This window comes from Gorilla gorilla, chromosome 1 (genome assembly GCF_029281585.2).
Source record: "Gorilla gorilla gorilla isolate KB3781 chromosome 1, NHGRI_mGorGor1-v2.1_pri, whole genome shotgun sequence".
NCBI lineage: Eukaryota > Metazoa > Chordata > Mammalia > Primates > Hominidae > Gorilla > Gorilla gorilla.
The window spans coordinates 120,998,116-121,010,766 of record NC_073224.2 but is presented as its reverse complement, the minus strand read 5'-3'; the positions used below and the strand labels follow the sequence as shown (position 1 = coordinate 121,010,766).

At 45.0% G+C, this 12,651-nt stretch overlaps 1 protein-coding gene across 6 annotated transcripts in view; it reads left to right on the top strand.

Moving 5' to 3' along the window:
* IGSF3 (immunoglobulin superfamily member 3) overlaps nt 1–12,651 on the top strand; it is a 93,352-nt gene that overhangs the window by 58,233 nt on the left and 22,468 nt on the right. For 2 of the 6 annotated variants that reach the window (XM_063695860.1, XM_063695863.1), the window contains exons 5-8: nt 1,265–1,654; nt 3,043–3,099; nt 5,562–5,963; nt 9,225–9,629. In XM_063695860.1, coding sequence (XP_063551930.1) covers nt 1,265–1,654; nt 3,043–3,099; nt 5,562–5,963; nt 9,225–9,629 — 1,254 coding nt within the window. Of the gene's footprint in view, nt 1–1,264; nt 1,655–3,039; nt 3,100–5,561; nt 5,964–9,224; nt 9,630–12,651 lie in introns of all 6 variants that reach the window. The other 4 variants (XM_055355911.2, XM_055355901.2, XM_055355928.2 and 1 more) reach the window with 2 other exon arrangements.

Genomic DNA, 12,651 nt, shown 5'->3' with positions numbered 1-12,651 from the left:
GGTCACAGCTCCAGTCTCTAGCCCTTAACTCCATTTTCTTCCCCCTGACTTCTGCCGTGGGTGCCTATGAGATACGATAGCTGTCTAATGAGATTAATAGCCACTGTACACTGGTACACAGGTTGTGATGATGCTGTTAGTGGTGATGAGCCCCTCTTTGGTCACCCCCTCATGCCTGGTTAAACACCCAACTCAACAAAAATTAGCCGGATATGGTGGCTACTCCGGAGGCTGAGGTGGGAGGATGGCTGGAGCCTGGGAAGTCGAGGCTGCAGTGAGCCATGATCATGCCACTGCACTCCAGCCTGGGCAACAGAGCGAGACCCTGTCACAATAAATAAGTAAATAAATAAAAATTAAAAAAACACCTAGCTTTTGGAGGCTGCTTGGGTTTAGTAATCATTTCAGAGGCTGTCTGGCTTTCAGCAGAAGTAGGTACTTTTCCTACTAAAGTACCTACTAAGTACTTACTCAGTGGGAAAGTACCTACTAAGGTTTAACCAGGCATGAGTACTTAGTAGGTACTTTCCCACTAAAGTAGGTACTTTCCTACTAAAGTAAGTACTTAGTAGGTACTTCAGTGGGAAAGTACCTACTTCCATTGAAATCTGACTAAAGATTTGATCTGACAGGTGGTAAACTAGTGAACAGACATTAGTTTTTATTTTTTCTATGTAATTCTGTTAGGGTTTGCCATACCTACATCTTATTTCTAGTATTCACATGGCGGGGGGTAGAGAGGGAATTTTAATATAGTCATCTTTGAGCATTTGTTAGGATTGGGCCAGCACCTAGGCAACTCTGTAATTTTTTCCCACAGACCTCAGTGGGGTAAGTCTTACAATATCTGCTGAAAATGTTTATAATGCTGTTGCTTAAATAGAGTTCTGGGTGCATATATCAAGGCTAGATATTTGTAATCTACCATTTGAGTGATATTAGTAGCTTCTCACTGACCTGGGGGTCTCATCTAAGACATCTAAAGCTTCAGACTGAGCCCCATTGGTCTTAACTGGGGTAACAGTTTGCTTAGACCGTCTGGGCTGAAGTAGTTTTGAATTCTCTCTGTGATATTCAGGCGTTTCTCTGGACCTCAGACAACCTGGGTCTGAGTTGGATTTTACTCTCAAGCTAAGTGCTGTGGTCCTCCCCGCAGTTAGTATTGTAAAGAAGAGGAAGGATAGTGGGAATGTGCTAATGTGGTTTAGTTGGCTGGGGACCTCATTCACCCAGGATGTGTCTCTTTTCTTACTTGTTCTCTCAGACAAAGAATTCACTGTTCGGCTGGAAACAGAGAAGCGGCTGCACACGGTGGGCGAGCCGGTGGAGTTCAGATGCATCCTGGAGGCTCAGAATGTTCCCGACCGTTACTTTGCTGTCTCCTGGGCCTTCAACAGCTCGCTCATCGCCACCATGGGCCCTAACGCTGTGCCTGTCCTCAACAGCGAATTTGCTCACCGGGAAGCCAGGGGACAGCTTAAGGTGGCCAAAGAGAGCGACAGTGTCTTTGTGCTGAAGATCTACCACCTCCGCCAGGAAGATAGCGGGAAATACAACTGCCGGGTGACTGAGCGAGAGAAAACTGTGACCGGGGAATTCATTGATAAGGAGAGCAAGCGTCCCAAGAACATCCCCATCATAGTCCTCCCCCTCAGTAAGTAGAGAGATTTGCTGCTTTCTTCTCCTTTGGCTCAGCATCATTTAGGAGAGGTAGAGGGAGAGAGAATAGCGTGGTGAAGGTGAGGGGAGGCAGATGGAACCCTCGAGGTTAATGCAGAGCTGGGGGAAAAACCATTGAGCCTCTCTTCCCTGTTGTAGCCCACCTGCGTACATTTAGCAGGCTCCCCATAGCAGAGGATCAGGATCAGGGGTGTCCAGAATCAGGGCAGTCTAGGGCTGGGCATAGGCCTATCTGATTGCTAGCAGCCCTGTACATACACAAGCAGTGCCAGCTCAGCTTGGAGGGAAACCAGGAATCCCAGAAAGCTGTTTGCTCTTGTGTGGGAATCAAGTCCCAGAAGAAGTGGGTAGATGCCTGCCTTGAAATCTCACTTAAGGAGAGTTGGTCTTTTATGGGAGGATTTTAAATCATAAAGTGCATTATTAAGGATTTGCCATCTGGGTTTTTCAGGTATAAAGGCTGGCATTTCCCTAAATGGCTTTTCCCTGTTGAAATTGTGTTTCTAAAAGTCGGTGGATGGGACCTCTCACATCTTCCTGGAGCATAGCCTTTTAAGCTTAGCTGATTTCTGAGGCTGCCTCAGTGGGCTCGCAGCCTTCATGTAGGCTGGCCTTGTGTGGGTGGGTAGTGGCCATTGCTAGGGATTACAGAAACTACCGGTGTTTGCTTGTGTTGTGTTTAAACATTCATAGTATCAAGATATTCTTATTAATCTCATTCTCCCATAGTTCTGTTTTTAGTAAAGAGAATAAAAACCTATAATGCTCTGATTTTAAACAAGTGGTAAAGTTTTAAGACTAACCTTTAACCTTGTCTCAGCTGCTCAAACTATTCTTTCTCTGAGCCTTGTAATAATTTCCTTTACTTTTTATTTATATGTTTTAATATTTAAAATATTTCTCTTCAAGTGTGAAGTAAAAAGTAGCCACAGCAGTCCTCTTGTCAGTCTTTTCTTCTTTTCTCATCAACTGGATTATTTTATTTTATGCTTATTATTATTTTGTTAAAAACCATGCACACACATACCTAATTATCTTGAAATTCTTTTGTTTCTTAGCGTTTTCCGCCCTGCAATGCCTAGCATGGTGCTTTGCATAGAGTAGGTGCTCGCTGAATACTGTACAACTGAAATTATTGAATTGAATGCCCACTGTCTTTACTATTTTCCTGTCAGTCTGTGCTTGCCTTAACCACGGACTCTCTACTTTTAAATCTGCAACTAATTCCTCATTGTTTTCTAAGGATCAAGTGAAGGGCAGCCACGCTGTTTACTTCCTATATTTTTTGTACTAAGATTTCCCCCAACCCCTTCTGAGAACTTGTTTGATGATCTGTGGCCTGCTATATTGCTTTTCCAGCAGATAACTGGGTAGTTAAAGTCCCTCAGCACCACCAGATCCTGTCCCAAGGCCACTTGGGTAAGTCTGCCGAAGAACAACAACAATCACATCGGTAATGGTGATAATGCCTTGGATTTTAATGGCGCTTTTCCTCCTAAGAGACCAAAGTGCTTCTGCGTATATCATCTCCTTCTCCGCTCCCACCTCTCAAATCCTCGTAGAGGCCAATATGATATCCATCTAATGAATGAAGAAATCAGAGCACCACACAGGAAGTGACAGAGCTGATTGTTCAGTTAGTGGTTGAGCTTGCATTGCATTAGGAAATATTTGCTTCTAACTTCACACCCACCGCCCTGCGCTTAGCCTATGCTACACCATCAACTTCCTGATTTGAAATTTCATTTGTGAATGTGTACTCAGATTTTTATTAGTTCTGTCCTAGTTTTCACTTAATCCAGAGAGTTTAAAATTGTCGGCTGCCTTTTCTCAGGCCTGGAAATTCTTGTAAATAGTGTTAGTGGGCAGTGAGGCACCAGGTCTGTAGTTGCCTTTGCCTCAGCTGCTATAATAAAATAGCATTTCTTCTTGTAGCCCCACATTCTAACTATGTGGGTTTCCAGGCTTGCTCAAGCAACAGACACCACCAAACAGCCCTTTCAGTAAATGAGCCAGGACTTGCATAAGGGTCCACTGGGATGACAGTAGGGGATGAGAGTGAGGTCCTGCAAGTCATTCTCCTGCTTAAGACAAGTGAAAGGATTTTCTTCCTTGATGCTGCAGTTACCCTTTTAATCCCTTATTTTGAATTGATAACAGTGGGGATGAGTCTTTAATCTAAAGAGGAATATTGTTGTTATTAATGATGATGAAAAATAATTACCTCATCTAATCCTCTCAATGTCATGCCCTAAGAAGTAGGCACTATTAGTATCTCCATTTTGCACATGAGAAATTGGAGCTTTGGTAGGTTAAGGAAGAACCACAGGATTACAGAGTTAGGAAGTCTCCAAATCCATCCCCTTAACCATTAGTGCTATAGATGGTGACTGTTCAGGAGCCTGATCATCTCTATGAATCATCCTGGTATGACTCCTGGGGGAGGTTGCCCTCCTGGGAAAATTGCTATTCCCTGCCCCATCCAGACCTTTTATTTTTCACATAAAACAAGCAAATCCAGAATGGATAGCAGGCATCCTCACTATAATAAGAGCTACATGTTGAGGCTCAGTGCTCGTCTTTGTTTCTGCTTGTTGGGGGAAATAAAGGAGAGAAAAGATTTGATTCAAATGCATTGTTATGTGTATGTGTGTGTTTTCTCTTGGTAATTGGGTGTGCCTCTTAAAATCTGGGATTTGATTTAATTAATTGGTTTAAAATTATTGCATGTATTTAATGTGGGCGGTACCCAAAAATTGGAGCCAAATTAGTTACTTTGTGTTCTTTAATACTTACAGACCTTCTGAACTCAATATAGATAATTATACAAAATACTACATGCATAATTAAAACATATTAGCCTATCTGTGATGTTTATAAAAACAAAGAGTTATGTGGAATAGTAAAATTAATCATGATCGTGATGACCAGTTTTTGAAAACCTACTATGTGTTAGATGAATCTATATGCATCATCTCATTTACTTTTTAATATTTAAAGAATTCTACAATTAAAGGTGGCTCTCTACCTGTCTTACAGAAGAGGCTGAGGCATGTCGAGTTTAAATAATTTGATTGAGTGAATTCAGATAGTTAAGTGAGCAGCAGAGGCTAGATGAGACAGGGAAGGGAGTGGAATCCTTATCCCAAACTTTTGATTGGCCAAATGTTTCTAGAAAGAGAGCAAAGGAGCCCCAGGGCTGACTGGACAGGCGGGAGAGTGGTGGATGACGAGCTGCTGGCTTTGTTTTGTTCCTGTGTGTTAATGAAAGAATGAAAGCCCGCTCCTCATGCACTCTGCAAAACTAGACCATCTGTGCTCCCTTATTACCCACACTTAAGCACACGTTATCGTCCCAATACTTACTGCTGGTTTTTTTTCCCCATATTTCCTAAATTGTCCTGAAGGACTCAAATGGCACATTATGGATATTCAGCTTTTATTTGACTGCTGTAGTACCGAATGGTAGCAAGAGTGAAGTGAAGTAGGATTTTGGAGTTACTCTTCTTGCTGAAAATTCAACTTGAAAAACCCTGAACTCCAGCTGAATAGATTACCCAATAAATTGTTTTATGCCCTAAACATCATGCCACTATGTTGTATTTCTTAGGTTCTTATTCAGGCTCAGGTCTTAGAACCTCGTTATCACAGTTCTCTGCACACGGCAAAGAACATCCTAGATTATCAGATCTAAAACCACAGGGAGCAAAGCCCAGAACCAGCCAGGGCTTGCAGCAACTAGGGTCAGAGTGTTTTTGACCCTCTGAGGCTCACCGTACCTGAATATGATTCCATTTGCACCCCTCCTCCTGTTTCCTCTGTGGGGAGGGCGCTGTGGAGACCATAAAGCCTCCAGGGTGTTTCTCTCTCCCTCTTCCTAGAGAGCAGCATCTCCGTGGAGGTGGCCAGCAATGCCAGCGTCATCCTTGAGGGCGAGGACCTGCGCTTCTCCTGCAGTGTCCGCACGGCAGGCAGGCCGCAGGGTCGCTTCTCTGTCATCTGGCAGCTTGTGGACAGGCAGAACCGCCGCAGCAATATCATGTGGCTAGACCGGGATGGCACCGTGCAGCCAGGCTCGTCCTACTGGGAGCGCAGCAGCTTTGGGGGCGTCCAGATGGAGCAGGTGCAGCCCAACTCGTTCAGCCTGGGCATCTTCAACAGCAGGAAGGAGGACGAGGGCCAGTATGAATGCCATGTGACTGAATGGGTGCGGGCAGTGGATGGCGAGTGGCAGATTGTTGGGGAGCGCCGGGCCAGCACTCCCATCTCCATCACAGCTCTTGGTGAGTGAGCGGTGGGACTGGCAGTGGGTCTGGCATGGAGACAGCTTCAGTGTCAAACACCTTATCCTGACTTTTGTCGGTCAGAGTTTTAGCAGGAAACTATGGCCAGTCTTTTACCTATAGAGTTTGAAGTACTTTCCTTTATGTCTATTTTGTTTCTTATGAGGGTTGAATTAATTAAGATAGTGCTAGCAGGGACTAAGGGACCCACAGTGGATGATGGGGCTCCTGAGGGATAGCAATAGCTGGGAGCTGTGACTACTCCTAGTCTGGCTGGGAGAGAGTGATGTTATCAGAACTCTATCCAGGTTAGTGAAGCCACCAGCCATAGTGGTGGCCCCAGGTGGAGGAGCATGGCCACTGCCAGCCTGGCCTTAAAGAGAGCAGAGTGGCTGAGCACTGTGTGGCATGTCTTTCCTGCCCTGCTGCCCAGGGGCCAGCCTTCCTGAAAGAGAGCAGAGAAGGGTATAAAATCATCTGTTGTCATTTATTTAGCATTTACTATGTTCCTGCCTGATCCTTAACACTTAAGCTTAGTTGTCCCATTGAATCCCCACCTAGCCAAGTGACAGACACTTTCATTTTATGGAGGAAACTGAGACTGAGACACATTAAATACTTTGCCTAAGGCTAGAAGTTTCTACTACCTGATGGGGCCCATACCTAACAAAGCTATTCCCTCATTAGCGTGGAATGAAAAGATACCTTGAGATTTGCTAAAACCAAGGAAGATTAGATTTGCTTCTCATGGGGTAAAGAGGCCTCTATCAACATTTATCTGCCTGGATATAATCAGTATATTAGATTTTAAACGACCAGTCTGTGACTTTGCTGGGAAAGAAACTTGTTATGTCAGGTCTTCCTGTTTATCAGGAGACATCGGTTGTCCTCAGCAACTTTATGTCCCACTCCCTGGGACTGTGTCACCACCTTCCTTGCAGGTTGGGATGGTGGTGCTTTTGGATACTTCCAGTAAAGATGGCAGCCCCAAGTGGTTTTTGTCCTTAACAGAGTCCTCTGAGATTAGAATTACATTTATTTTCTAAAGCTTAATCCTAAAGATTGACCTGCTTTTTGCAGTAATTATACAGCTCAGATTTCTGTCTTAGAAACTTCCTCCAGTGATTGCGTTTCCTGATCAGCTCAGTTCCTGTATCCATACTCAGCACCTGTGTGAACCCAGTGAGATGGAACTTGGGGGACAACTTTTGGATGTCCAGTACTGGGGTTTTTTTTTTTTTTTTAACCATCCTGGAAGGTTAGGAATGTCCAATGAGTGATTAGAGTTAGTGAGGATTGTTTCTCTAGAAGTAATTTATGTTATCAGGTTATCCCCTGAGTTTTTTCTTACTCACCATATGTCTGGTGGTTCTCACAGCCAGGGGCACTGAGGGGCTCTGCCCTGGGATCTGGAGGCCAGCACTGTTCACCTGATCTCCACCACTGAGATACCTCTGGCTAGAGCCATAATCAGGTGGCCCAAAGGACTGAACAAGGAAGAATGGGAGGGCACTCTAGACTAATTAAGGTTGTCTTTTCAGTCTAAAGTTAACAATGACACACATGAATTTTCATATCAGTATAATTAGATGCGGGTCCCATCTAATTACAGTGGGCCATTATGGCTGTTCGGTTAGAGCAGCTTGGGTGCTCTGTGACCATGGCATGTGCCCGTGTCAGGACTAGACAAAGTCATTTGCTTGGGGAAGCTCTCTCCCCTTCAGGTGTGAGGCCAGGAGCACCTGGCGTGGGTCCTGTCCCTGAGGTTCTGTCCTACACCACCCTCATGCAACACCTACTACACACAGGTGCACAGCGACTGTCACAGGCGCTTCATGTTTAAGGATGGGCCTCCGTGTCATAAACTTTTTTAAAGGGTATATAGAGATAGCTTATGAAATCCAAATCAAAGGTCCAGAGTTTTCAGCAAATTGTGTGCCTACCTATTTGCCAACTTAACCTCACCATAGAAAGCCAAAAGATTCATTCTGTGGCCAGTCTTTCACATTACAGAGTTTAAAGTACTTTTTTTAAATTTCTATTTTATTTTTAACAAAATATTTAACAAAATATAGTATATCTCATGTGCCAGGTACTATTTGTAATATTTATAAACACTGATTTATTTAATCTTCACAGAGACTCATTTTACAGATTGGAAAACAGAGGCAGAGAGAAGTTAAGTAACTTTAATGTCACTCAGCTGGGAAGTATCAAAGTCTTGGCTGCTGGCTCCAGAGTCTAGACCTTTAACCACTGTGTTATGCTTTCCATGGGTAAAGCAACCTAAAAAGGCCCCTGGAATCAGTTACATGTGGTTGGAGACTAACTCTGTCATTGACTTACTAAATGCTTGATATTGGGCAATTTATCTAACCTCTCTCTGCATCAGTTTCTACATCTGCAGGAAGAGATGACAAGCCTGCCTGTTCTGCAAGGTTGTTTTGGGGATTCAGTGGAGCATGATGAGAGCAAAGCAGTTGGCACCATGCTTGCACCTAGATAGTGCTCAATAAATACTGGCTACTGTTAGCTTTATGATTGTGATCAATGTATGAATATTAAACAGTATTTCTAGGCTGAAGGAGCTCTGAGGTACTCATATTGAGGAGTCAGTATTAGGGCTTAGCAGTGCTGCCCATTCAATAAGGAATATTGAGAGACCCACAGCCGCTGAGCCTGCAGAACCCTGCATTTAGGATAATTGTCCCACCCCACTGGAGGTCCCCACCTGCTCTGTTTTTGGATTTCATGAGGGACGTGAGAAAGGGACTGGAGGCCGACTCCATCTGCTTCTCTTCTCGGCACCAGTGCGCTAAGGGACCAGGAAAAGTGGTGTTGGGGCTGTGTGGTTGTGTTTTCCTCCTGTGCAATGGAGGAAATTGGCCTTGGGGTTTTCTTTTCCTGTTTTCTCATGGAATCTCAAGATTTCTAGGAGCAACCCTGCCTACATGCAATCAGTCCCTGAGGATTGTGATGTCTAATTCCAGGGGAGGAGCAAATGCACGAGGATCTCATTGGGAAGGGTTAGGCTAGTGCCGCTCAGGGGGAATTGTGGTGGGCCTTTCTTTGGAGTCTTGGAAACTCTTGGGCTGGGCCTCAGCAGGATACTAAAAGCAACACTAGCCTGAGAGCTCAAAAGGGGCTCCGAGAGCCTCTGTCCCACACTGCTTGCTTTGCCAGCTGCCCCATTGCTGATGTCATACTGCCCTGAGAAAGCCACATGCCTCCTCTGGTTGAATCTCTCTGCTTTCTCTCCAGAAATGGGCTTCGCAGTCACAGCCATCTCCCGGACACCGGGGGTGACCTACAGCGACTCCTTTGACTTGCAGTGTATCATCAAACCCCACTACCCTGCCTGGGTCCCCGTGTCGGTGACATGGCGGTTCCAGCCGGTGGGCACGGTGGAGTTCCATGACTTGGTGACCTTCACCCGGGACGGAGGGGTCCAGTGGGGGGACAGGTCCTCCAGCTTCCGAACCCGAACTGCCATCGAGAAGGCTGAGTCCAGCAACAACGTCCGCCTAAGCATCAGCCGAGCCAGTGACACGGAGGCAGGCAAGTACCAGTGTGTGGCAGAGCTGTGGCGGAAGAACTACAACAACACCTGGACGCGACTGGCGGAGAGGACCTCCAACCTGCTGGAGATCAGGGTGCTGCAGCCAGGTGAGTGCTGCGGACCTGTGGGCTATGTGCCTATGCTGCCTGAGCAGATGTGAGGGAAAAAGAAAGGTGTGCATGGAGCCCTTAGCATCACTTCCCCCTTTCCCAGCTCTTCATTTAGACACATTGCAAATCAATAGGAAGTTTTAAGAATCATGCAGTGGACACTTGTATTTCCTTTCCTTGATAGCCAGTTGTTGTCTGACGGCATTTGTTTTCTTCCTCTGTGTGTATGTTTGTTGTTGTTTTTGAGCCATTGGAGGGAAAGCTGTGGACATTGGGACACTTCCCCCTAAGTACTTCAGCATGTAACTCCTAAGAACCTACCCACCCACTGCACCATTATCACACCCTTGGGGTTTTACGTTAGTGTAGTCCCACCACCTACATTTCCCCAGTTGTCCCAATCATGCCCTTTATTTTTCCCTTTCAGATTAGGATCCAACCAGGGATCACACATCACATTTGTTATCCTGTCTCTTTAGACTCCTTTAATCTAGAACAATTCCCTAACCTGTGTGTTTGTGTGTGTGTGTGTGTATATGTATGTGTCTGTAGACATGGACATTTGTGAAATGCACAGGCCAATTGTTTTAAAGAAAGCCCTTTTCTTTACTTAACCTCATCTCCTATAATCCTCATACAATTATGTGGAAGTGATATCATTGTCTCCTGTTCATAGACAAGGAAATTCTGAGTAAAGAGGGAGGGTAATAGGCACCTATTGAGCATCTTCTTTGCATGAGGCGCTGAAGGTCAGTTACTTTATTAGAATTGCACAACAACCCCAGGAAAGATTTAAGTGACTAGCTTAAGGTCATGTACCTAGTAAATGGTGGAGCCAGGATTTGAACCCCGGTTGTCTTTCTCCCACAGTGTTGCCTGCACCCAGGCCCTGTCCAGCTGTATGGGCCCTGAATTTGAGCTCCTTTCTCTATGGAGGCTGAGTCTGTCTCAAAGCGGATCATAAGGATGCATTAATTTGGGGAGCATTAGTCAGTGGGGCTTTCTGCAAACACTCTCGCCTTCATCAGGCTCTTCAGCTGACACGTGGGAGGAGTTAAGTACATGCAGCTCTTATGGTTTTCCTCCATCTGTCCTTGTCTCCTGCCAGGTTAGAAGCTGGTGGAGGGTGGAGCCCAGGCAGTAGGCTCCCGTGTTCCTTCCCTCGCCTAGCCCATGCCTCGGCTAGAACAGACACCTGTGCAGGCAAGGGCAAGGGTTTGACTTTGCAAAGATGGCTGGGACGCCTTGCCAAAAGGATTTTTCTGCCCACTAACAGCCATGGTTAGTGCCTGACCTAGTCTGCGTGACTACTTTAGGTGGCCACAGTATCGTTTTCAGCAACGTGAGGTTAAATAATGGTAACCTTTGGGTTTCTCCTTCACCTCTTCTAACCCCATAACAGAGTTCTGTTCTGTACCAGATTTGGAACACGTGAGTTGTTTAAATGACGAGACTGTTCCCTTGGCCAATGACAGCCTAAACTTCGACTGACAAGAGGCTCAGGGAAGAGGCTGTTTTGCTTAAGTGGATTTTCAGGTTAATGGAAGGTTAAGCAGAGACCCCATTTTATGTGAACCCTTGTTGTGGAAAATGTCGAGGTACCCACTTGCCTGCATTATTGAGTGGGACATTAGGATTGTAATTGCACCTTTTTTTTTGTCCCCTCTGGCTCTCAAGGTCAGTTTTCTGAGCAGCATTGCCCATCACATGGTTCTGCAGCTGTAGAAGGTAGAGGAGTTGCTGACCTCAAGACCTTGTCTGACATTGCCTTTTTGAATACATCCCTAGTATTTGCCTGTTTCTGGTACTACTTGGAATCTAAGACTGGAGTGCCTAAGGGAAGAATACAGAATTAGTTCATTGAAGGTTCTAATTATTTGGATTAATTTATGGTGTTACTAAAGGCAGACAGGGAAAAATGTGTATGAAGTACCTCTTGGATGCCAGGTTTCTGCTTAGTGCTTTACTCATGTTTTCTTTTTAAATTTATCCAACAACCTAATAATGTAGGTGTTTTTATCCCTATTTTGCTAATGAGGAAACCAAGGCTCAAAGTGGTCGGGAATCTTGATGGAGGCAAGCCAGCTGGTTAAGTGGCAAAACTGAGATTTGAACTGAGATTGGAGCCCAGGTATCTCTGACTTCCATAGAGCAAATGTTTTCCTTTATACCATAATTGCCTCCTGGGTAAAGTAGCTGGAGGGTTGGGAGACCCCAGATCTGCTCTGAGGTCGTCTTTGTGTCTTGGGTGTCTTGAGTTGGTTTCTGTTGTGTTTTCACTGTAAAGTGAGAATGAACAGTGGTTGGCAGAGGAGACTTATGAGTATCACTGTACTTGGGCTGTTAAGAGGCCTCTACTTAAAGGTGCACAGTAATATACTTTTATGGCCCTTTGGAGGCTAGGAAGAGCAAAGGTGGGTGCTTGAGGCCGTGCAGGACTCCCAGAGGGCGGCCGAGGCACCAGGAGTGTGCATCCCCTTAAGTGTTACTGTCTCTCCTCTATTCAATATTTATGCATTTAGCACTTAATATTTTCCAGAGAGCTTCATATGAGTTTTTACTCTTTCCTATATACTTTGGTGCTGGTGCATTCATTTTGGGGAAATAGAAGTGGAAAAACACATGAGAGCTGACTGTGCGCTGGAGACTGTTGGACACTTGGTGTATATTACCTCACTTAATCTTCACTGCAACCCTGGGAGGAACATATTGCTTTCCCATTTTATAAATGAAGTAACAGAGGCTCTGAGAGGTTCTCACTTCCTCAAATTAAACACCTAGTGAGTGGGGGAAGTTGGGATTTGAATCCAGGTGTGCCTTGTTAAAAAGTAATTGTGGTAGGGAGACTTTGACCTTTTTAAAGGCTATGTAATCAGAGATTATTCTTTCTGCATTCAGTTAATCGTGTCCTTTACAGAAGAATTTTCTCCTTGTAGATTGATGATGTGGAGGAGTTATAGCACTAGTGTTACTGGTAGTAACAACAGTAGCAGCTAATATTCACTGAGCATTTCTTGTA